The 26,119-nt window shown below is 42.9% G+C and overlaps 1 protein-coding gene across 2 annotated transcripts in view; it reads left to right on the top strand.

Annotated features, from left to right (window-relative positions):
* LOC120998137 (pleckstrin homology domain interacting protein) overlaps positions 1-26,119 on the top strand; it is a 186,244-nt gene that overhangs the window by 146,662 nt on the left and 13,463 nt on the right. The window contains exons 29-38 of one of the 2 annotated variants that reach the window (XM_040428675.1): positions 2,470-2,531; positions 2,933-3,085; positions 3,192-3,312; positions 3,675-3,800; positions 8,067-8,137; positions 17,432-17,484; positions 18,306-18,455; positions 21,735-21,887; positions 22,569-22,732; positions 22,848-23,098. In XM_040428675.1, coding sequence (XP_040284609.1) covers positions 2,470-2,531; positions 2,933-3,085; positions 3,192-3,312; positions 3,675-3,800; positions 8,067-8,137; positions 17,432-17,484; positions 18,306-18,455; positions 21,735-21,887; positions 22,569-22,732; positions 22,848-23,098 — 1,304 coding nt within the window. Of the gene's footprint in view, positions 1-2,469; positions 2,532-2,929; positions 3,086-3,191; positions 3,313-3,674; positions 3,801-8,066; positions 8,138-17,431; positions 17,485-18,305; positions 18,456-21,734; positions 21,888-22,568; positions 22,733-22,847; positions 23,099-26,119 lie in introns of both variants that reach the window. The other variant, XM_040428677.1, reaches the window with a different exon arrangement.

The raw sequence follows: 26,119 nt of genomic DNA, 5'->3' as shown, positions 1-26,119 counted from the left end.
CAAAGGGGCCCACATTCCAAAGAGCACCTTTCGGATTTCACAGGTCATTTACCTACTTACCACACATTAGGGCCCCTGGAAAATGCCAGGGCAGTATAAATACCCCACAAGTGACCCCATTTTGGAAAGAAGACACCCCAAGGTATTCCGTAAGGGGCATGGCGAGTTCCTAGAATTTTTTATTTTTTGTCACAAGTTAGTGGAAAATGATGATTTTTTTTTTATTTATTTTTTTCTTACAAAGTCTCATATTCCACTAACTTGTGACAAAAAATAAAAACTTCCATGAACTCACTATGCCCATCAGCGAATACCTTGGGGTGTCTTCTTTCCAAAATGGGGTCACTTGTGGGGTAGTTATACTGCCCTGGCATTCTAGGGGCCCAAATGTGTGGTAAGGAGTTTGAAATCAAATTCTGTAAAAAATGACCAGTGAAATCCGAAAGGTGCTCTTTGGAATATGGGCCCCTTTGCCCACCTAGGCTGCAAAAAAGTGTCACACATCTGGTATCTCTGTATTCAGGAGAAGTTGAGGAATGTGTTTTGGGGTGTCATTTTACATATACCCATGCTGGGTGAGAGAAATATCTTGGCAAAAGACAACTTTTCCCATTTTTTTTAAACAAAGTTGGCATTTGACCAAGATATTTATCTCACCCAGCAAAAAAAAAATCATCATTTTCCGCTAACTTGTGACAAAAAATAAAAAGTTCTATGAACTCACTATGCCCATCAGCGAATACCTTAGGGTGTCTACTTTCCGAAATGGGGTCATTTGTGGGGTGTTTGTACTGTCTGGGCATTGTAGAACCTCAGGAAACATGACAGGTGCTCAGAAAGTCAGAGCTGCTTCAAAAAGCGGAAATTCACATTTTTGTACCATAGTTTGTAAATGCTATAACTTTTACCCAAACCATTTTTTTTTTTTTACCCAAACATTTTTTTTTTATCAAAGACATGTAGAACAATAAATTTAGAGCAAAATTTATATATGGATCTCGTTTTTTTTGCAAAATTTTACAACTGAAAGTGAAAAATGTCATTTTTTTGCAAAAAAATCGTTAAATTTCGATTAATAAGAAAAAAAGTTAAAATGTCAGCAGCAATGAAATACCACCAAATGAAAGCTCTATTAGTGAGAAGAAAAGGAGGTAAAATTCATTTGGGTGGTAAGTTGCATGACCGAGCAATAAACGGTGAAAGTAGTGTAGGTCAGAAGTGTAAAAAGTGGCCTGGTCTTTCAGGGTGTTTAAGCACTGGGGGCTGAGGTGGTTAAAGGGGTATGGCAAGGATATATCGCCAATGTCAGATAGGTGCAAGTCCCACCCCTGTGCCCCATTCAAAACTCCAGAACAGGACCCCCAAAGTGAAGGAAAGCGTAATGTGCAAGCGCTGCCACCTGCCATTCACCGCTATGGGAGTTCCGAAAATGGCAGAGGGCTGGCTCTGTTATCTCTGCCAGTCCCATAGAGGTGAATGGAGAGGTGGCCATGTATCCGTTTTGCGCATTCCATTCACATGTATTGGACTTCTGAAAATAGGAACTCCAATAGAAGTGAATGGAGAGCATGCGCAGTGTGCTCTTCACTTTGGGGGGCCCTGCCTGTTCTGGATATGGGAGCTGGGACCTGCACCTATCTGACATTGCTAGCATATCATAGGCTGAATGGCAGGGTAACTATGCAGATATTTTTATTTTATTTTCATAATTTTCTGGCCTGTTTTTGTTTAAATATCCATGCAAAACCCTTGTTCATGTAACAGATTTTGGCTCCATTCACATGTCCGCAAGTTTATTGCAGTCCACAAATTGCGAATCCGTATAACAGACACTGGCCATGTGCGTTCTGCATTTTGTGGACTGCACATGGCCGGCACTTTAAATAGAAATGCCTTTTCTTGTCAGTGTCTGCGGACAAGAATAGGACATGTTCTATTTTTTTGCGAAACAGAAGTGCGGATGTGGACCGCACACTGTGTGCTGTCCGCATCTTTTGCGGCCCCATTGAAAGTGAATGGGTCCGGATCCGTTCCGCAGCGTTGCGGAACTGAACCGGTCCCGTTTTGCGGATGTGTGAATGGACCCTTAATGTGTCTTTTCTGCGTGTGGAATCTGCCTTCCATTGTTTCAGTGGAAATCTGCGCTGCCATTCATACAGGCACGGAAACTGCACTAGTTGTCCACACCGGGTTAGCCAGACCTCTGGTTGATCTGCAGAAAGCAAAACCATGGCAGAAATCAACGTTGTATTACTGCTTTGGATTCCAGTGGAAAAACCCACAGCGTGAACATCCCTTAACTCCATCTATAGTTGAAAATAAGGAAATATAATCTTGATCATTAATGTGGTGACTTTTAAAGCAGAATACGATTATATTGCTGAGTTGATGCACAAGTTTTTTTACCCAGAACACATAACGTTACTGACCTCTTTTTGGGAAATCCTTGTTTCCTGCTTTTTCTTATAGTTGGGACAATGGGGACACGGAGAAGATGAGCCCTTGGGACATGGAAATTATACCAAATAACGGTTTGTAGCTTCAAATGTTTCAATTAAGTTTTTTTTGTAAATTCTCAATGTAACCAGTCAACATGCCCAGCAATAAAATTCCCAACGGAGAATAAAAATACATATAAATTCCAAGAAATAAATAATGGTTGCATTTACTTGAAGTGGTTCTCTTGGCTCTTTTATAAAATGACCTTTCTTTTAGCCTGTGGGGAATACTTACCCATCCTTCAATCCGCTGATACTGCTGTCCCCGCTGCACTCACACTCACTCTCTCTAGTTTTTTTATAAAAAGCCCAGGGCACCCCTTTAATCATTGGTTTTTTTTAACTAGCATCAGTTGTTAATTTTGATTTTAGTGTCATACATGAAGTAATTGAGTCAATGTGTTTTTTTTTCCTGGTTTTATGACTATTAGCAGTGTTTCCTGACGAGCTGGGTACTAGTGTACCGTTGGTAGAAACTGAGGTCCGATCATTGCTATATAGGCCCCTTGATGGAGAGTGGGGAAGTAGAAGCAGAGATGAAGAATGTGAAAGAATCCTTCGTGGAATTAACCAGCTGATGACTCTAGGTATTAATAAAGTGATCGTATCAGAAGTAGTGTTGCTAAACGAATAGTATGATTTTCTAATGCGATATTATTATTATTATTATTATTAATTGCTTATATTATTTAGATATCGCTGCTGCCTTTGTGGCTCCTGTAGACCTTCAAGCATACCCAATGTACAGCACAGTTGTGGCCTATCCAACTGATCTCAGTACAATTAAACAGCGGCTAGAAAACCGATTCTACAGGTGAATTTTCTACACACTCAGATATATTAACATGATGTTTTGACAAATGAAACTTTGAAGGTACGGCGACATATCATGTTATTTTTGTCAATGGTGTGGCGCATGACATACCGCAACGTGATAGTCAAAAAAGATGCAGACATGTAGGATTTTGTGTCACAAGTTGCATGTGAATTTTCATCCATTGATTTTATTGGAAGTCTAACACGACTCTCTTGCGACTTGGATGTGTTTTAACAGCCAAATCACAGTTGTGAATAGTTGTGTGACAGCAGGTTTTCTGCATCATGAAGTTGCGAGAAATATGTTGCTATGTAGCCGAACCCTAAATCAGAAAAGCCCTTTTTGTTCTTTATTTCCAGGCGTGTCTCTTCTCTTATGTGGGAAGTGCGATACATAGAGCATAACACTCGCACATTTAACGAGCCAGGAAGCCCCATTGTTAAGTCAGCAAAGTTTGTCACGGATATTCTACTGTACTTTATCAAGTAAGTGAGTCTGATGATGTTGTCAATATAAATATGCAGAGGTTATGAAACTGGAAAAGACGAGGTTATTATTTGCAGACCTGTTGCATGTATTTGTGAATTGGAGAACTATTGTATGCAGAAGCAGACTTGGTAAGTAGGTTTTGACATGAGGGAGAAGACATGATAGATGTTGTAGAGTTTTGGATACATTAGAGAGTAGAGGGTACTTTTTAGTAAGTCATTGGTGCATTATAAATGTATGTGCCATCAATTCACTTTTCTACCCATATGATAAAAAAAAGAATGTATATGAGGAAGTGAGAAGATGAGAAAGAGGTGATTCTAACGGCATCGTCTGATCTTTAGGCAGGACAAGCGCTGATCGGCGATAAACATGTCGATCGGCGCTAGTTTGCACTAGCCTGTCACACTGGACTATATAACATATATGGGGGAGGAATAATTGCTACCACAACCATTCTCCCCCATTTAGTTGTATTGATGCTAATAATTGGCCATCTTTTATTCTTGATTAAAGATGTAATCAGCCGACAAACAAGCGTCTACTTGTTTGTCGGCTGATCTGTAGCGCAATTCTATAGGCCAGTTCTCCTTTGAAAGCGTGTTCGCAATAATTGGCCTGAAAATTAGGGCATTGTAGTAGGGGGCCCTTTACATGGGCCTATAATCCCGTAGAAAATCGCTAAAATGAGTGTTCATAAAAACACTCATTAGTGATTATCTGACGGTGTGAATGTACCGCCGACTACTCGATGAACGCGCAAAACGCTCATTCATCGGGTAATAGATAATTTGTGCGGTCAATGAAAAATTTTTTGCCTGCAGCAGATCGTGCTGTGTAAACAGCATCTGGTGCCGGCAAACGATGATTCTGTATGAGAACGAGCGATGGCATTAGTGGTCGCTCTTCCCCATGCTGTGAAGGAGATCACTGCATGTAATAGCAGTGGTCTCCTCCACCAGCGAGCAGGCGATTGTCGGGAAGGAGTGCTTCTTTCCTGACAATCTGCTGCTGTATCATCTGGTGTAAAGGGAACCTGTCACCATGTTTATACATATAAAAGTTATGGTACCTCCTTTAAAGCGATGCGGCCATAATTTTATCAGCACCCCCCGTTCCTAATATTTGGCCCCCAGAACACTTTCCCGCCGTAATCCTCATTAGCCTAATGCTTTCGATTTCATCAGAACGTCATAGCCTATTCCCCGCCCCTTATTCATAGAATCTTCAGTAGATCTCATTCTTTCTTCTTAAATCTCGCGCATGCTCTCGCCTCTCTTTTCCTTCCACCAATAAAATAGCTTCTTTTATGTATCCTCCCCCTCACGCCACAACGTCCTAGAAAGTTCTGAACAATCCTGTCCCCCAGCCATAGTAGATCCAGCGCTAGAGTTCCTACCTCACAGCGATCCACTGACTACTATTGGGCAAGCGGAGTCCGGAAGGAATTTGAGACTGTGCAATTACGTTGGCCTTGACGTACAGTCAGGTCCATAAATATTGGGACATAGACACAATTCTACCATTTTTGGCTCTATACACCACTACAATGGATTCGAAATGAAACAAACAAGATGTGCTTTAACTGCAGACTGTCAGCTTTAATTTGATGGTATTTACATCCAAATCAGGTGAACGGTGCATGAATTACAACAGTTTGCATATGTGCCTCCCACTTGTTAAGGGACCAGAAGTAATGGGACAATTGGCTTCTCAGCTGTTCCATGGCCAGGTGTGTGTTATTCCCTCATTATCCCAATTACAATGAGCAGATAAAAGGTCCAGAGTTCATTTCAAGTGTGCTATTTGCATTTGGAATCTGTTGCTGTCAACTCTCAAGATGAGATCCAAAGAGCTGTCACAATCAGTGAAGCAAGCCATTTATTAGGCTGAAAAAAATAAGCAAACCCATCAAAGAGATAGCAAAAACATTAGGCCAAAACAACAGTTTGGAACATTCTTAAAAAGAAGGAACGCATCGGTGAGCAGAGCAACACAAAAAGACCCGGAAGACCAGGAGAGATGGCAAAAACATTAGGCGTGGCCAAAACAACTGTTTGGAACATTCTTAAAAAGAAGGAACGCATCGGTGAGCAGAGCAACACAAAAAGACCCGGAAGACCATGGAAAACACTGTGGTGGATGAACGAAGAATTTTTTCCCTGGTGAAGAAAACACCCTTCACAACAGTTCAAGAACACTCTCCAGGAGGTAGGTGTATGTGTGTCAAAGTTAACAATCAAGAGAAGACTTCACCAGAGTGAATACAGAGGGTTCACCACAAGATGTAAACCACTGGTGAGCCTCAAAAACAGGAAGGCCAGATTAGAGTTTGCCAAACGACATCTAAAAAAGCCTTCACAGTTCTGGAACAACATCCTATGGACAGATGAGACCAAGATCAACTTGTACCAGAGTGATGGGAAGAGAAGAGTAGAGTATGGAGAAGGAAAGGAACTGCTCATGATCTTAAGCATGCCACCTCATCAGTGAAGCATGGTGGTGGTAGTGTCATGGCGTGGGCATGTATGGTTGCCAATAGAACTGGTTCTCTTTTATTTATTGATGATGTGACTGCTGACAAAAGCAGCAGGATGAATTCTGAAGTGTTTCGGGCAATATTATCTGCTCATATTCAGATAAGAAGTGGATTGTTATGCAATGGCCAAGTCAATCACCAGCCCTGAATCCTATTGAGCATGCATTTCACTTGCTGAATACAAAACTGAAGGGAAAATGCCCCAAGAACAAGCAGGAACTGAAGACAGTTGCAGTAGAGGCCTGGCAGAGCATCACCAGGGATGAAACCCAGTGTCTGGTGATGTCTATGCGTTCCAGACTTCAGGCTGTAATTGCCTGCAAAGGATTTGCAACCAAGTATAAAAAAGTATTATTCTGTCCCATTACTTTTGGTCCCTTAACAAGTGGGAGGCACATAGGCAAACTGTTGTAATTCCTACACCGTTCACATGATTTGGATGTAAATACCCTCAAATTAAAGCTGACAGTCTGTCGTTAAAGCACATCTAGTTAGTTTCATTTCAAATCCATTGTGGTGGTGTATAGAGCCAAAAATCTTAGAATTGTGTCGATGTCCCAATATTTATGGACCTGACTGTATATGACGTGGTTGCGCTCCAAAACCAGCACAACCTTGTTTTCAGTATGCAGAGTAATGCAATTGCGTGGGATTACATGGCTGTGGGCATTTCTAAGGCGGAGATGAAGAAGAGGACTCTGGAAAGATATGACTCCTTGTCTGTGAGAGGTAAAATATGACTCTTTTGGGTACATTAGCATATATGGCGGGAAATTTAAAAAAGATGATTAGATGGTCAAAAAGGCTGCAGATTGGAGTCTGGATAAGATATATATGACTGTGGAAACGCATTTATTAAAGAGGACCTTTCACCAGAGGAAAGCCTCTAAACTAACTATACAGAGGTGTAGAGCGGCGCCCAGGGCTATGAGCTGAGCGCTGCCATTGGCCAGCGCTACAGCATAGGAGAAGAAGACGCCGGCAGGATCAAGTGGGTGGAGCCTAACTACTTACATACCGGAGGCTATACCGGGTGAACGGAGCGGCGCCCAGTGGATAACAGTAAGTGCAGGGGGATCCCTGGGCGCCGCTCTACACCTCTGTATAGTTAGTTTAGAGGCTTTCCTCTGGTGAAAGGTCCTCTTTAATTCTTAGGGCTGAGTTTAATAGGTCAATTAGAGATGACAGGTTCCCTTTAAGGTGTTCTAGATTTGTTAATTTACTGAAAGAATTCATTGACATGATCTTGATAACCAGAAGAATTGAGATTGAGTTCACCAAGGCCATAAGTGTAAAACGCCTATAAAAGGAAAGAGTAGGGCCCAAGCTCTGAGCCTTGTGGCACACAAAGAAGGCATAGAAAAGCTGTATAAACATCCCTCATCATTATAATTGTTAGCCATTCATATAAAACAGCATGTTAAATTATGCAAGCTTCTTCTTCCTTCCCTCGAATATGTGTATATTAATAAGTGCCAAGCAAACAGGGAAGGCAGAAATTATTGGAGGAATGAAGGATTCCCTAATGAAATCAATTGAAAAGCTTCTGTTCAATATATAGAAATTATCCGGAAGCATAGGAGTTATATTGTCATTTATTGGTATTGTACTAAAGCTAAATGCGCCAATGCTGTTCTTTTGTCCTTGATTTAGAATTTCACAATGATGCTTTTTGCTTTTCCTGGTCGTTTATTTAGCTATTAACATGGTTGTTTGCACACAGGGATCAGAGTTGCTATGACATCATTCCTCAGTACAACATCATGAAGAAGAAGATTTTGTCAGACTCTGAGGTACAGTTTTTATTGTGCCCTAATTCTACTCTGTCTATATAACATCAGCAAATTCAGGGTCGCTTTACAACTGGAGAAGTGACAAAAAAGTAAAGTGATCAGAACAACAACAAAAAAAAGCAAAATATTCCCTGCCTCCATAATAGTTGACAGTCTTAGGGTGCATGGTACTAATTTTGTCCATGGGACCAACTGTTTTGGAAATACAAACAAAAGTTGCATGAAACAGTCAACCAGTCAGTGTTCTTATGATGCAACAACATAACTGCTTTCTCTCAGTTCACACTCAGTTTTTTTTGTGCTGATTTTGACATGTTTTATGTGCAGAATCAGCACAAAACAAAAGCCTCCAAAACTGCTTCCTATTCATTTCAATTGGAAGCAGCACTTGATTTAAAAAACAAACAAACAGCACGCCCTATTTTGGTGAGAGATCCGCTCTGAATCTTCCAATGAAATGAATGGGAAGTGGGGAAAAACACACCGTACTCTCCATACATGTATTTTTTGGTGCCCAAAAGCCACAAGCAGAAAATGCATTTTTGCATTGAAGGATGCAACAACAAAAAAAAAGCACCAAAAGTGAGTAAAAAACAAAAAACGCTTAAAATCCGTGTGTGTTCAAAATCTAAGCAACATGTCACGGGGGACCCTGCTGCTATCAGTGAAAAAGGCCCAAAAAACATTATACCCTTTGGCTAATAGGGGGAATTAGAGGTTACAGGGGACTCCTAGTTATGAATCTGCACTATTAGTAAGTTTTGAAAGAACAGTTTTATTTTAATTTTTTTATTTTACTGCACCTGTAACTGCAAAATAGACTGTCCTCTGCAGTGTAATGCATCCCTGGACTCTTGAGTTCAGAGAAATAGTACAGTGGTCTCCTAGATGCATAATTAGCATACATAGTGTGGACTGTTTGCCAGCATACTGCAGGGAGTTCAGAGATGATTGCATATTTGGTGTCCGTGTCCAATCTGATGACAATCTACATAATGTCAATGGGTTTTTCACAAATTAATTCGCCTGCAGTGAAAAATTTAGGGCAGATGTTTATTGCTGCCTAAGGGTACTTTCACACTAGCGGTTTTCTTTTCCGGCATAGAGTTCTGTCCTAGGGGCTCTATACCGGAAAAGAACTGATCAGTTTTATCCCCATGCATTCTGAATGGAGAGCAATCCTTTCAGGATGTCTTCAGTTCAGTCTTTTTTACATTTTAGGATGGAGAAAATATCCCAGCATGCTACGGTTTTATCTCCAGACAAAAAAACTGAACACTTGCCGGAATGTCGGATCTGGCATTAATTTACATTGAAATGTATTAGTGCCGGACCTGGCATTAAAAATACCACAATGCCGGATCTGTCCTTCCGGTCTGTGCAGGCCTTTAAAAATATGGAAATCAAAATTAAAACGGATCAGTTTGTCCGTATGACAGACGGATCTGTTCTTGCAATGCATTTGTGAGACGGATCCGTCTACAAATGCTGTCCGTTTGCATGCAGATTGCCTGATCCGGCAGGCAGTTCCGGCGACTGAACTGCTTGCTGGATCACTCTGCCGCAACTGTTTAAGTAGCCTTAAAAGATTAATACTACTGTGGAAATGCCAATGATTAACCACATTGATGACAATTGGCATAATCCTTGTGCAGATCTACTGGACAACCCGAAGCCTATATGCATCAAGTCCACTGCAGAAATTTGAGTGTTTACCATGGAAATACATTGATTTTAACCTGACAAGTGAACGTCTTAATAGAATTTCATGGATATATTTCATAAGGAAGAGACTTGCTTAGGCCAATGAACACATTGGTTTGAAAAGTCTGGCTTTACCTTTTGTTGAGGGTGTACAGATGTGTGATTCCTGTGATGAAGCATGACAGATGGAGTGTGATGGTGTAAAATGTGCACTTAAATCGGCATGGCTGTCAAAGCATTCTGCAGCCTCAGTATATGAAACTCTATTTGCTTTGTGCTTAAAGGGGTTGTCTCATGAAAAATATTCTACAGTTTTCAAACCAGCACCTGGATCTGAATACTTTTGTAATTGCATGTAATTAAATATCTAGCATAGCCACTAAGTTACGTAAAGAACCACCTGCTGTTGTCTTTTTTTCTTATTTCTTTGTCCTGCTCCGCTAAAAAGGCCGCACATGCTCAGTTTCATCCTACTGCCTCCTGAGCTGTGATAGGGAGAGCAGAGACACGCCCCCTGAGCTGCAGCAGAAAAGACACTCCCCTTGATCTGCCAGCTTGATATAAATCTAGCAGAGCAATGAATCTGGATATCTCCTGGATCCATTTGAGGTACAGGGCTGGTTCTAGCTTTGTTAGAAAAAGGTTGTCATGTCCTATATGATGTCTGATTCTCATTTTTTACATTAGTCATGGGATAACCCCTTTAACTGTTCAAAAACGCAGATTGCATAGGAGCTACTTGCCAAAAAAAAAAAGGTGAGACTGGGGAGTACTGTGTCAGATTACCTGGTCTCCACTGTCCCATCACTTTAAACCCAATTGAGAGTTTTTAATAAGTTGGAACAGAGTCTCCCTGGCCGGTACTTTGAGGTTGGCTGAGAGAATTCCAAGAGTGTATAATGTCAAAGGGTGGCTACCTTGATGTAGCTAATATACGATCGTTTTGAATTGTTACATTGTTTAGTTCCATTTGTATTACCATTTACTATATTTTTTTCCCTTCACCCACGACAGCACCGAGAGAGAGAGAGAGAGAGAGGATCCGCCCCCATAGACAGGAAACCTGCAGAATAAAAGGGCGGACACTCTCCTCCCAATTCAGTGTGGTTTCCTGTCTCTGGGGAAGCCTGCAGTTTTCTTTCAGATTTTTCCCCCTGGTGGTGCTCCTATGCTGACCCCAGTTTTTAGGCTGGAATAGGGCCTGGGGCATACCTGCAGTCCCCAGAGGTAAGAAGCGGCATCGGTTGGTGCGCTGGTGGGGTCGGGCAGAGGCACAGCAAGTCTCCAGAGGGAGCTTCTTGGGTGCTGGAGCGTTATGTGCCTGGCGGCATCGCTGATGCGCTAGAGGCACGGACTTCCTGCCCACAGGGGAAGGAGGAGGAGCTTCCGGCAAGGACATAGGCCGGGGAAAGCACGTGGAACAAGCAGATCGGCGTGGGGCGCGTGACGTCATCACACAGCGCCTATGAGAAGAGCGCTCTGTAAGCAGGAGGACTGCTTCCTAATCAGAGTTTCTGGCTTGGCGGTCCGGTGGGAAGCATGGAGGAGGAGAAACACATTGAGGAGTCTGGAATCCCTGCAGCCCTGGTACCTCTGAGGAGTGAGTGCTCTGGGGCATATTGAGTCCTGCTTCTCTTCTGATACCCTTATACTTAAATGTGTTTTCAGGCAAAGCCTAGGAAGGTCGTTTCAAAAAAGTAGAATAAAGAGTGTGGTCTTTTTAAATCTGTTTTACCGCCTGAGTGGGAGAAGAGGATGTGTCAGAGTTGTATTGATAGAACAGTGGCTGAGGAATCGCCATAATTTTATAAGTGCGTTCAGGTGTTGGTCAGATCAGAAGTTAATTCCTCTCTATCTTCTAAGAAAGCAGCCTGTGCAAGAGATCCAAAGTTGAGGTGGATAGATACCACACAGGAGTTTTATTTCATCTGATTCTGAAGAAGATGAAATGCACTCCATCTTATATTGGCATTCTGAAAATTCGTCCCTATCTCGAGGAAGGAGAAGATACGGATAGACTTTTAAAAGCAGTAAGATCCACTATGGGCATTGAAGAGATAAAAGAACCAAAGTCCATTCAGGTTGTTATGTTTGGGAGTCTAGAATCCAGACACCACAGCACCTTCCCAGTACATAAGAATGTATCAACCTTAATTAAAGGGGAGTGGAAGAAACAGAAAAGTTTATATTTCAAAAAACCTTAGAGGACCTTTCACCAGAATAAAACATCTAAACTAACTATACAGACATGTAGAGCAGCGTCCAGGGATCCCCCTGCACTTACTGTTATCCCTGGGTGCCGCTCCGTTCGCCCGGTATAGGCTCCGGTATCTTCATAGTTAGGCTCCACCCAGGGGAACCTGACTGCGTCTTTCTCCCATGCTGTAGCGCTGGCCAATCGCAGCGCTCAGCTCATAGCCTGAGAGGGTTTTTTTTCTCTCGGGCTATGAGCTGAGCGCTGCGATTGGCCAGCGCTACAGCATGGGAGAAAGACGCAGTCAGGTTCCCCTGGGTGGAGCCTAACTATGAAGATACCGGAGGCTATACCGGGAGAACGGAGCGGCGCCCAGGTATAACAGTAAGTGCAGGGGGATCCCTGGGCGCCGCTCTACATGTCTGTATAGTTAGTTTAGATGTTTTATTCTGGTGAAAGGTCCTCTTTAAGCAAAAATATATTTTTAAAGAGGAGGACTGTGCTACTTGGGATAAGGCGCCTAGAATAGATGTAGCTATATCTAAAGTCTCTAGAAAACAGCCCTTCCCTTTGACATGGGAGTACTAAAAGACCCTTTTAGATAAAAAAGAAAAAAAGAAAAAGCTGAGTCTTTTTTAAATGGAGCCTGGGAGGTGTCCACCTCTTCATTCAGACCAAGTATAGCTTCCTCATGTATGGCCCGTTCCCTTATGGTCTGGCTCCCTGAGCTGGAAAGTGAGTTAAAAAAAATAAATGTCCCAGAGAAGAAATACTAGCGTCCTTGCCCACTATGAAAAAAGCAGAAGATTTCTTGGCAGATGCTTCGGCCGATTCTGTTAGATTGGCGGCTAGATCTGCCGCTTTATCAAATTCTGCCCGTAGAGCGCTCTGGCTAAAAAACTGGGTTGGTGACTTCCCATTAAAAAACAAGCTATGTGGTGGTCCATGTGAAGGGGAATACCTGGAGAAAAAAAATCAAGGGAGAATAGATTTAGAAACCAAAGAAAGGGAAGAAATTATTTTTTTCAACCTTTGGAGACAAAAAGAAACCGGATTAGCAATGACGCCAGAAGTCAGGAATGGGGCAGATTTAAAGCTTTTTTTTCGCCTGGTCCCAAATTTCTTGTAACTTGTGGATTCTAGACACTATTCCCACCGGACTAAAACTAGAATTTCGTATGGTCCCTCCAGTAAGATTCTTAATAACAAAAATTCAGACTTCGGCTCAAGGAATTTCTGCTATGGAAGTAGTAGTACTAAAATTAGTCAACAAATCGTTTTTAGTTCCTGTGCCAAAGGCAGAAGAAGGCGAGAGATTTTACTCTCCCCTATTTCTAGAGAAAAAAAATGGTTCTTTCAGAACAATAAACTTAAAGTTAAACCGGTTCCTACAAATAATTTTTTTTTTTTTTAAATGGTAACTATAAGATCAGTAATAAACCTTGTTCCTCCTCATTGTTTATGGCAGTACTCTATCTCAGGGATGCATACTATCACATTCCAATCTTCCTCAGATATCAAAAATTCTTAAGAGTTGCAGTAAAAATAGGAGGGCAGCTACAACATCTTCAGTTCCAGGCTCTCCCGTTTGGCTATCACGTCATGTATCCTGGCGGTAAGATGAGCACAACTTCACTCAAGGGTTCTCTAGTGGGAAATCCTTTCTTTCTGGGAAAAGAACAACTCCCTAGATTCAAAGATAAGAATCTAAGACCAAACTCTTCTGAGCTTAGCATGGTGGTTAATGAGAAAAAAAAAAACTTGATTCAGGGAGTTCCATGGAGGTTAGAAGACCTGTTATGTCTAACCACAGATGAAAGCCCCTTGGAGTGGGGGCTCATATTCAGGAGATCTCCCTTCAGGGTCTTTGGGGGGGGGGGGAACATGTCTAAAAAGGAGGATCCTCCAACCTAAAAGAACTGACAGCAAGTAGGTCTAGCAATGAGGTCGGTCCTTCTAAGAATAAGTGGGAGAAATCTCATGATTATGACAGACAACAAAACGGTGGTCTCTTATCTGAACAGACAAGGGGGTACAAGATGCAAAATTCTGATGCAGGAAGCCCAGAAAATCCTGTTAGCAGAAAAAGAGTGTGCCTCAATCTCTGCGGTACATATCCGGGGGGTGGAAAATGGACAGGCAGACTTTCTCAGTCGCCATTTTCTATCTCAGAACGAATGGAGTATGAACCAGTCAATTTTCGAGAAAATAACGGTTCCCTGGGGTCATCCAGTAATATAACTTTTTGCAACTTTCCAGAACAGCAAGGTTCAGAATTTATTTTCCCCTTGTGGGATAGATGCCTTTCTCCAGAATTGGAGTTTTCCCCTAGCCTACGTCTTTCCTCCTCTCCCATTGATTCCAAGAGTCCTAAGAAAAATCAGGGAAGATGGCGCAAGGGTTATCCTCATAGCCCCGTTTTGGCCAAGGAGATTGTGGTTCACGTGGCTTCGGATCATGTCGGTCTCAGATGCTTGGGTACTTCCAGAGATCCGGAACCTATTGAACCAGGGTCCAGTTTTCCACCCCAATATTAAAAATCTCCATTTAACTGCCTGGAACTTGAAAGGTACTTACTAGGTAGGAAGGGATTTTCTGATGCCTAGATCTCTACTCTTCTTAAGAGTAGGAAAGAGGTGACGGTGGCCCTTTATGCTAGGATTTGGCAGAAATTTGGGGAGTTTTCAGGTATCCAGTTTAAAGAAATTTCCTCTTCTGCTCCCATTAATCTAGTTTTAGAATTTCTTCAAAAGGGATTAGAACTAGGTCTGGCAGGTAGTACCTTTAAAAGTTCAGGTCTCTGCTCTTTCTGCCATGTTTGATCAAGATATTGCAGGATGCCCATGGATTTCAAGATTTTTTTAGAGCAGTAGCCAGATCCACCCCGATAACCTCCCATAGACCCCCTCCATGGGACCTACACTTAGTTTTAAAGGCCTTGACTCAGCCACCATTTGAACCGTTGGATACCAGCTCCATTAAAGGGAACCTGTCACCGGGATTTGGGGTATAGAGCTGAGGACATGGGTTGCTAGATGGCCACTAGCACATCTGCAATACCCAGTCCCCATAGCTCTGTGTGCTTTTATTGTGTATAACAACCGATTTGATACATATGCAAATTAACCTGAGATGAGTCAGAGCTTGAAAATATGACTTTTTTTCTGGTCACACAAGTAAGATATGACTCTTATGTTAATTTGCATATGTATAAAAAAAATAATTACACAATAAAAGCACAGAGAGCTATGGGGACTGGGTATTGTGGATGTGCTAGCGGCCATCTAGCAACCCATGTCCTCAGCTCTATACCCAAAATCCCGGTGACGGGTTCCCTTCAAATGTCTTACTTTGAAATTATGTCTTCTAATAGCATTAACTTCAGCTCGTAGGGTTAATGAAATCCAACCCTTATCCATTAACCCTCCATACACCACTATTTTGGAAGATAAGGTGTTGATTCGTCCGGATCCAGCTTTTCTTCCAAAAGTAGCTCCCAGTTTTCATAAGTCTCAGGAAATTGTCCTTCCTACCTTTTTTTTTAAGAACCCGAGGTCGGAAGAAGTAAAGTCGCTTCATTGCTTGGATGTAAGAAGAGCTTTGATTATTTCTGCCTCGCACTGAAAGTTGGCGAAAATCTTCTTCCCTTTGTCCTCTTCCAAGGAGTAAATAAGGGAAAGGTGGCCACCAAAGGTTCCATTGCTAGATGGATTGTTTCTGCCATTTCTTTGGCCTATTCTTCATCTGGTTTATCTCCTCCGGTGGGTCTTAAAGCACATTCTACCAGGGCAGTTGCTTCCTCCTGGGCAGAAAGATCCTCAGTCCACATAGAGGATATTTGCAGGACGGCTACCTGGTCTTCTCCTTCAACCTTTTTTAAGCACTATCGGCTTGATTTGAGCTCATCTTCTGTTTTTTCCTTTGGGGAAAAGGTGCTTCTTTCGGCTCTCCCGTCCTAAATTTTCTTCTGGTAAATCACTCTTGGTGCTGTCGTAATTAGATTTTCCAGAGCCCACGACAGCACCCTTTTTTCCCTCCCTTTTGGTTTATTTTTGGTTCTCCTATTCTCATGTGGGTGTAGCATATATATATAAAAAAACAAAAATCATGTTTATTAAGTTGAAAATTATTGTCTGTTATCTAAACATTATGTGGGCGGACTTCCTCCAATGCTTGGATATCACACTGAATTGGGAAGAATGTGTCCGCCCTTTTATACTTCCTGTCTGAGGGTCTCTCTCTCTCTCTCTGTCTCTGTCTCTCTCTCTCTCTCTCTCTCTCTCTCTCTCTCCTGTTGTGGGTTCTGGAAAATCAAATTATCAGTGAGTAATCATCATTTTCGCCCTATAAGACGCACTGGCCTATAAGAAGCACCAAGGTTTTAGAGGAGGACAATAAGAAAAAATATATTTTTCATTTAGACCTCAGATCAGACCACCAATCAGACCCCCAATGTAATAAGCCCTCAGATCAGACTTCAATGTGAATAACCCCCAAAATAAATAAGAATCCCCCCATGCCTATCACATAAAATAAAAAACTTACGTCTCCTGCTCCGGACGCTGCTGCTCCACACCGCCAGCAATCTTTTGTCCTGCCGTCATCTGTGTTGTGACCTGGCGCGCACAGCTTGAGGTCATGGAGCACCCTCACACTGTGCACAGCCACAGGACAGCCGACGACCAGGAAGCGGTGAGTACAGAGCCTTCACTGCTTCCTGGTCCTCCAGTACTAATGAGCATTTCTATAATGGAAGCGCTCATTAGTATTCGCCCTATAAGATGCAGGGACATTTTCCCCCCACTTTTTTTGGGGGAAAAAAGTATTTTATGGGGCGGAAAATATGGTAGTTCCAAAGACTTTACTATTGTTAAAAAATAAAACCCCTTAGAGCAGGCATCCTCAAACTGCGGCCCTCCAGCTGTTGTAAAACTACAACTCCCACAATGCCCTGCTGTAGGCTGATACCTGTAGGCTGTTCAGGCATGATGGGAGTTGTACTTTTGCAACAGCTGGACGGCCGCAGTTTGAGGATGCCTGCCTTAGGTGTGTCCAAACTTTTTGACTGGTACTGTAAATTTATAAAATCCAGACATTTCTGCTAATCTGACACCTAACAGGTCACACAAATTGCAATCTACAAAACATTCCATGTCCTGTGGTTAGACTGAATGTGGATTATTAAATGCATTAAGAAGATTAGCATTTGTACAGTCTTTTTGTATTTGAAACTCCTAATCGAGATGGTTTGAAAGTCTTGTCTACTTCTCCAAAGGTCTGCTGTAAATGGTTGTTTGCATTATGCTTCTGATCTTACTTCTAACCCTAAATGCATATTACTTTCAAATGACTGTAAAGGAGAGAAGTGTTTCTTATAACTTTGTCTCTACATCTTAAAGGAGGAAGAGAAAGACGCTGATATACCTGGAACATCTACGAGGAAGAGAAAGGTAATGCTAATAGATAAACTTTCTATCCGGATTATAAGAACTACAGATTATATTTTTATTCAGCTCAACTACACTAAATACTGTTGCACTATTTATGACAGTGTTACTTTACATTCTGTTTTTGATTAGATTATTAACAGTTTAAAGGGGTTGTACACCTTTTTGTGGTGGGGGGGGGGGGGGGGGTGAACCTCTTATTAGCCACACCCGCAAAGGGAATCATGTATGCCTGCTTCCCACCACTAGGTACCAGCTCCTTCCCTAACCGGCCTCTGCTTTCTCCCTCAAGTACCCCGCTGTTGACATCTGCTTTGACAATGCTGCAGACAATGACTGGCTGCAGCAGTAACCTGGCCCCTTTGAGTCACACAACCAATTGATATGACCCATAGGGGGCAGGTCACTGCTGCAGCCAGTCATTGGTTGCAGCGGAGTCGCAGTGGATGTTGACAGTGGGAACCTGAGTGAGGTAACAATAGCCAGGCAGCGAAGGAGCTGTGTCCCAGCATCTGGGAGTAGGTAAATATTATTTTTGCAGGTCTGGTGGGGGGGTCTGCCCAAACCTCCACCACTCCCCCCTTCCCCCAAAAAGGTGAACAACCACTTGAAGAGTTGTCAGTTTCTATAACTTTCAAAAAAATGGTGACCGATTTTGTTTGTTTTCACCTGTTGTAACGTAAAAAGGAAGAACATTTTTCAAAATCACCTACAATAAGCCGTTTTTTCACATGTTAAGAAGTTACATCTATTTTGTACAGTCCAGCCTGCCATGTTCTCACTTACTGCAGCGCTTTACTACATTGTTGCTGATCTTATTTCAGGAATACCAGCCAAGACGCAAACTACGAAGCAGAGCGCACACTTACGATCTGCAGTCTTGGAAGAAGCAATGCCAGGAGTTGTTAAATCTGATCTTCCAGTGTGAAGATTCTGAGCCTTTCCGACAACCAGTTGATCTTATAGAGTACTCAGTAAGTCCTCTGCATTGTGTGAGATTTAAAGTAGCTCTGATTGCTCACCCCTTAAAGGGTTTCTATCACCTCGTTTTGACATAATTAGCTATCAGACACTAGCGATCCGCTAGTGTCTGCTCTACCAAACAATGCTATTATAATACCTTTGTGTGCAGCCGTTTGCCTAAGAAACGAACTTTTATTGATATGCTAATGAGCCTCTAGGTGCTATGGGGGCGTCTTTTCAGCACCTAGAGGCTCGGTCTACTCACATTGTGTGCCGCCCAGCGCGTCCCTCCAGCCCGCCCATCTCCTCTGGAATGCGATCCTCCCTCTGAGCCAGCGGACGAATTCTCGCGCCTGCGCCGTGCGCGTCTGTATTCGGTGCAGGTGCAGTGAATGTCTGACCGCTCCCTGCACAGACATCTCGGTCATCGGCGCAGGCGCAGTGGAGATGTCTGTGCAGGGAGCGGTCAGACATTCCCCGCGCCGAATGCGGACGGCGCAGGCGCGAGAATTCATCCGCTGGCTCAGAGGGAGGATCACATTCCAGAGGAGATGGGTGGGCTGGAGGGACGCGCTGGGCGGCATTTTGTGTGAGTAGACCGAGCCTCTAGGTGCTGAAAAGACGCCCCCATAGCACCTAGAGGCTCATTAGCATATCAATAAAAGTTAGTTTTTTAGGCAAATGGCTGCACACAAAGGTATTAGAATAGCATTGTTTGGTAGAGCAGACACTAGCGGATCGCTAGTGTCTGATAGCTAATTATGTCAAAACGAGGTGATAGAAACCCTTTAGGCTACTTTCACACTAGCGTTGTTTTAATCCGGCGTTCAATTCCGACACCGGAACTGCCCGCCGGGTCTGGAAAAACTTGTGAAAACGGATTACAATTGAATCCTGATCAGGATTTTGATCACAATGAAAAAATGCATTGTAAAAAACTGATCCGCCATTTATGGACTTTAACTTTTTTTTAAACATTTTTCGGGTTTAACATGCAAAAGCCGATCCGGTTTGACTGAACACACAGCGCCGGATCCGGCGTTAATGCAAGTCAATGGGAAAAAGACCGGATACGGCGTTCAGTCAAAGTGTTCAGGATTTTTGGCCGGAGGTAAAAATACAGAATGCTACGTTTTTCTGAAAAGCCTGATCAGTCAAAAAGACTGAAGTGAAGACATCCTGATGCATCCTGAACGGATTACTCTCCATTCAGAATGCATTAGGATAAACTGATCAGTTCTTTTCCGGATTTGAGCCCCTAGGACGGAACTCGGCGCCGGAAAAGAAAAACGCTAGTGTGAAAGTACCCTATAAATAGCATTAGTTGCAGCAGACATGTTTTTTTTTAATACAGCCTGCAACTTGGTCTATTGCTGATGTAGAATGCTGCTTAACGTGGCCATGCTTTTGTGGGTGTCCACATATGAGGGATGTTGGAGATATACGGTATATTATGTGTAAAGCCTCATGCACACGTCCGTGAAACACTGACCGTGTGATACCAGCCTGGATTTCTTCTGAGTGCAGGAGTGCACGGCGTCATTGGTTGCTATGACGCCGTGCGCTTCCTGCTGCCGCCGCAGTACAGTGATACACTGGTATGATCTATACCAGTGCATTACTGTACAGCGGCGGCAGCAGGAAGCGCACGGCTTCATAGCAACCAATGACGCCGTGCGCTCCTGCAATCAGAAGAAATCCAGGCCGGTATCGCACGGTCCGTGTTTCATGGACGTGTGCATGAGGCTTAAGGAGAGATGACACATAAGGAAGCCTAAATTTGGCAAAGATATATTCTCGTTTCCACCATACTGAAATTAATGAGCCAGATCTCATGTATGAATCTGACTATCTAGTGAGCTTTAAAAACATATGTTTACCTGTTAAGGACCAGGCCAGGTTTCATGTTTGTTTAGTCCTCTTTGCCTTCCAAGAGTCAAAACCTTTTTACTTTTCTGTTCACATAGCCATACGAGGGCTTATTTTTTTGCAGGACAAATTGGTTATGTTTTTTTTTTTATGTTTAATAACACAATTTGCCATATTCTGATAGAACCTTTTTTATATTTTTGTCTACATAGCTTTATGAGGGCTTGTTTTCTGCAGGGAGAGCAGTTTTTTTATTGGTACCTTTTTTTGTGGTACATATGACATTCTGATCACTCTAGTCTTTTTTTTTTTTATTTATTTATTTATTTTGGGAGGAGGGGGGTGCAAGATGACCAAAAAGATGCAAATAGTCCATATATATCGTTCCCTATGGAGGATAACTATTTTTACATTTTAGTAGTTGACATTTTTGGCCACGGCAATAACTATTTTTTATTTATTTTTATATGTAAAATTAGAAATGTTTTCACACAAAGTTGCATTAATCAGTAGTGCAAGCAACCATAAGAAACTTTGTAATATATCTTATCAGAGAGAAGTGTCTAGTTCTCCTGTTATTAGCTGTTTACCTCTGCCATCTGAGAGATTAAATAACCAGAATCGGAGTTATTTCGGCCACTTGTCAGCTGCATTACACAGCCGGCACCTGCTTTGTATGGAGTCGGCTCAGGTCGTGAGCTCGCTTCATAGTTCCCTAACAGGCAAATGGTGTACACTTAGGTCATTGTGTTTTGTGTATACCATCTACCCTGTAATTATTTGGTATGCTTAGGGTTTAGTGCCATCATCTATACAACCAATTATGTATGATACTACCATTTTTAAGAGCCATTAACAGGGAAAAAAGTACAAGTGCACTGTTCTACATTAAATTATTACACCTTCTTTGGTCCAATTTTTATAGCATTTTTTCAATTGGTCTTTATTAAAAAATTTCAGCAGCTTTTCCTGTATAGTTTTCAGTTTGTGTGAATTTGCAATCAGGCTCTCCCTTCACAGTGAATTTCCGTCACACAGCTCTGATGGCTCAGTCTGTAGCCCTGATCTCTGAACGGTCAGCTCATAAACACTCATAACTTAATTTGTATCAACCTGAAATGAATTGAATTACAGTGTGTGTTTTATGAGCGGTCAGGAGTTGAGCAGTTTTCTGACTAGTTTTACTGTGAAGGGAGACTCTGCCAGTCTGCAAATGCACAGAAACTGAAAGCTGCACAGGAGAAGCTGTTAACAATCTTTAATAAAGACCAACTGAAGCAATGAGTCTAGCCCAAAATCTGTAGAATTCAATAATAAAAAAAATATCGAACCCCTCATTTTAAAAGTTTCCCACGTTTCTTTATTCCTGTATTGCTATATTCAGATATGTGCTCTCACATATTGTTTTATTACATTTTCAGGACTATCGAGATATTATTGACACTCCAATGGATTTTGGAACGGTTAGAGAGAAATTGGAGGCTGGTAGTTATGATTCTCCATCTGAACTCTGCAAAGATGTAAGGTTGATTTTCAGCAACTCAAAGGCGTATACTCCAAGCAAAAGATCAAAGGTTATTCTCCTTATTCTCCTATTCACTCTAGATATCTAACTTTATTTACCCAGACTCTCCATGTACACACTCCCTATTGAGCTATACAGACATATTCTTTTCTGTAAACCACGGCCATCATTCGTAACGTAACAAGACGTACTTTAAAGAGGACCTTTCACCAGAATAAAACCTCTAAACTGACTATACAGACGTGTAGACCGGCGCCCAGGGATCTCCCTGCACTTACTATTATCCCTGGGCGCCGCTCCGTTTGCCCGGTATAGCCTCCGGTATCTTCATAGTTAGGCTCCACCCAGGGGAACCTGCCGGCCTCTCTTTCTCCTATGCTGTAGCGCTGGCCAATCGCAGCGCTTAGCTCATAGCGCTCAGCTCATAGCCTGAGAGAAAAAAAAAAACTCTCAGGCTAAGAGCTGAGCGCTGCGATTGGCCAGCGCTACAGCATAGGAGAAAGAGACGCCGGCAGGTTCCCCTGGGTGGAGCCTAACTATGAACATACCGGAGGCTATACCGGGCAAACGGAGCGGCGCCCGGGGATAACAGTAAGTGCAGGGGGATCCCTGGGTGCCACTCTCCATGTCTGTATAGTCAGTTTAGAGGTTTTATTCTGGTGAAAGGTCCTCTTTAAGCATCAAGTAATCACACATGCAATTTTTACTCAATACATTTTACCTCCTTTAGATATATAGCATGAGTTTGCGACTTTCCGCTTTCTTTGAGGAGCGTGCCAGCACTATATTATCATACTATCTATCAGCTATCAAATTCCACCAACGGAATACAATAAACAAGCGGAAAAAGAAAAGGAATCGAAGCAGCTCTTCTAGTAGTAGCGCAGCATCCAGGTAGTACATGAGATTTAATGAATAAAAACTTTTACATATTTGTATTTCTTTGGTTTATTTCTCTGGTTGTTGTATTGCAAATGTTTTTTTATTTTATTTTTTTAATTTATTTTAGCCCTGAAAGAAAAAGAAAATACGTACGACATCAGCAAAAACAAGAAAGTACAGTGTCAGTACCTGCACGATTAGCTCCTCAAAAGGCAACCGCTCAAATAAACGGAAAAGGATCCGAATCAAGTACTATGGCTCGAACAAGGAGCTACAAGCGACATATCGAGCCGGCTTCTACAGGTCAACCGTCTACATCTGCTACACCTAAGATTCTGGCTTTGAAACCCAAAAATCCTGCCACTCCAGGAAAGACAGGTACTTTATTGTTAGAAGGGATCACCTGTCTTTACACAGGCCCAAAATTCTGTATTTCATATGAAGAACTCAGAACGTCAGATTATTTCTTTGAAAAAGAGATCAGTTATGGGAAAAATATATGGAGATATAGTTACATTGAGTTTTTGAAATAATATAATGAAAATTACCGTATAGGAATCTCTCACAAAGTATTTGATATATTTTTATTTCTCGTCCATATTCATTGGGGGACACAGAGATCGTGGGTATAGCTATGTCCTCTAGGAGGCGTTGACACTAGTAAAAGCTGTTAGCTCCTCCCCTGGCAGCTATACCCCCTCCAGCCTGGAGAGAGCTTCAGTTTTTTTCTAGTGTCAATAGGAGGCAAGACCTCCCTGCTCTGCAGGAAAGCTCCTGAAGATTTTTTATTTTAGTTTATTTTTTTCCTTATTTTTCAGATGGGAAAACAGTGGACACCTCGCCTCCCTGTTCTCCCGGGGTCGAGTTGCACCAGTGGCGGTCACCCGCACTGCTGCCTCCCCCACAGAAGACAAGGTGGACCAGGGCAGCCTCGCTCCCCTGCATCCCGCCAGCCAAGGGGTCACCTAGGTCCGCCAAAGAGAAGACCCTCCCGCCATACCAGACTCCTGCCACTCCGGTGCCAGCTGCTGAGGAGGTGACCCTGCTGGAGAAGGTGACCTTGAGGGTCCACTTAGGGAGGGTGAAGTGAATAGAATGAGAGAGGTGAGTACACTGGACTAGGTAAGTACAGTGGGATGCGAAAGTTTGGGCAACCTTGTTAATCGTCATGATTTTCCTGTATAAATCGTTGGTTGTTATGATAAAAAATGTCAGTTAAATATATCATATAGGAGACACACACAGTGATATTTGAGAAGTGAAATGAAGTTTATTGGATTTACAGAAAGTGTGCTATAATTGTTTAAACAAAATTAGGCAGGTGCATAAATTTGGACACCACAAAACAGAAATGAAATCAATATTTAGTTGATCCTCCTTTTGCAGAAATTACAGCTTCTAAACGCTTCCTGTAGGTTCCAATGAGAGTCTGGATTCTGGTTGAAGGCATTTTGGACCATTCCTCTTTACAAAACATCTTTAGTTCATTCAGGTTTGATGGCTTCCGAGCATGGACAGCTCTCTTTAAGTCACACCACAGATTTTCAATTATATTCAGGTCTGGGGACTGAGATGGCCATTCCAGAACGTTGTACTTGTTCCTCTGCATAAATGCCTTAGTGGATTTTGAGCAGTGTGTAGGGTCGTTGTCTTGTTGAAAGATCCAGCCCCGGCGCAGCTTCAGCTTTGTCACTGATTCCTGGACATTGGTCTTCAGAATCTGCTGATACTGAGTGGAATCCATGCGTCCCTCAACTTTGACAAGATTCCCAGTCCCTGCACTGACCACACAGCCCCACAGCATGATGGAACCACCACCATATTTTACTGTAGGTAGCAGGTGTTTTTCTTGGAATGCTGTGTTCTCTTTCCTCCATGCATAACGGCCCTTGTTATGGCCAAATAACTCAATTTTAGTTTCATCAGTCCACAGCACCTTATTCCAAAATGAAGCTGGCTTGTCCAAATGTGCTTTAGCCCACCTCAAGCGGCACTTTTTGTGCTGTGGGCAGAGAAAAGGCTTCCTCTGCATCACTCTCGCATACAGCATCGGCTTGTGTAAAGTGCGCCGAATGGTTGAACAATGCACAGTGACTCCATCTGCAGCAAGATGATGTTGTAGGTCTTTGGTGCTGGTCTGTGGGTTGACTCTGACTGTTCTCACCATTCGTCGCTTCTGTCTATCCGAGATTTTTCTTGGTCTGCCACTTCGAGCCTTAACTTGAACTGAGCCTGTGGTCTTTCATTTGCTCAATATGTTCCTAACTGTGGAAACAGACAGCTGAAATCTCTGAGACAGCTTTCTGTATCCTTCCCCTAAACCATGATGGTGAACAATCTTTGTCTTCAGGTCATTTGAGAGTTGTTTTGAGACCCCCATGTTGCTACTCTTCAGAGAAAATTAAGAGGAGGGAAACTTACAATTGACCCCCTTAAATACTCTTTCTCATAATTGGATTCACCTGTGTATGTACTGTAGGTCAGGGGTCACTGAGCTTACCAAGCCAATTTGAGTTCCAATAATTAGTTCTAAAGGTTTTGGAATCAATAAAATGACAACAGTGCCCAAATTTATGCACCTGCCTAATTTTGTTTAAACAATTATAGCACACTTTCTGTAAATCCAATAAACTTCATTTCACTTCTCAAATGTCACTGTGTGTGTCTCCTATATGATATATTTAACTGACATTTTTTATCGTAACAACCAACGATTTATACAGGAAAATCATGATGATTAACAAGGTTGCCCAAACTTTAGCATCCCACTGTATCCCTCCCTCCCTCTTGGTGACAATTGTCCTAGGATTTGGGCACCAGGAAACAGGCACCAGCCTTATTATGGAGCACCAGGATTCCCTCTCACTCCCCGCCTGTGCACTCCCTAGGCCGAGCAGGTGCTGGCTATCGCGGGCACTAGGGGGTTAAAAACGTCCAGGCAGGCACTGCGGGAGGCCCTGCGCAGGAACCAGTGATTCCCTTGCGGTCCGGGAGCTGGGGTCAGGTGAGAGCGCTGTCCTCTCAGCCCCAGACCGGTCCAATTCAGCAGCCACCAGATTCCACTCTTTCGGGAGCGGGCACCTTAGCGCCGCTCCGGAAGGGGTTAACCCCAGGATCAATGTCGGCCGCCGCAGCATTCTGGTACGCCGTGCGCTAATGCATAGACCAGACCGCCCCCCTGCTGCAGACCGGGTACATGCACCGGCGGGGACACAGGGAAGGGAGCGAAGGAGGCTCTCCCCCATCTGTGATCCGCTGGTGTCCGGGCTCTTAGGGGGTTAATAACTTCCCTGACAGGAGTGGGGGGTGCACTCTGGCGCAAATCCTTCCTGCCACCCCCACTCCCCCCCTCCCTCCCCCAGAAGCCGCTGGGCCCCGCCCTCTCCAGGACACCTTAAC

This window comes from Bufo bufo, chromosome 4, assembly GCF_905171765.1.
Source record: "Bufo bufo chromosome 4, aBufBuf1.1, whole genome shotgun sequence".
Taxonomy (NCBI): domain Eukaryota; kingdom Metazoa; phylum Chordata; class Amphibia; order Anura; family Bufonidae; genus Bufo; species Bufo bufo.
Note: the sequence above shows the minus strand (reverse complement) of the source record. Positions and strands in the feature narration are given on the sequence as shown.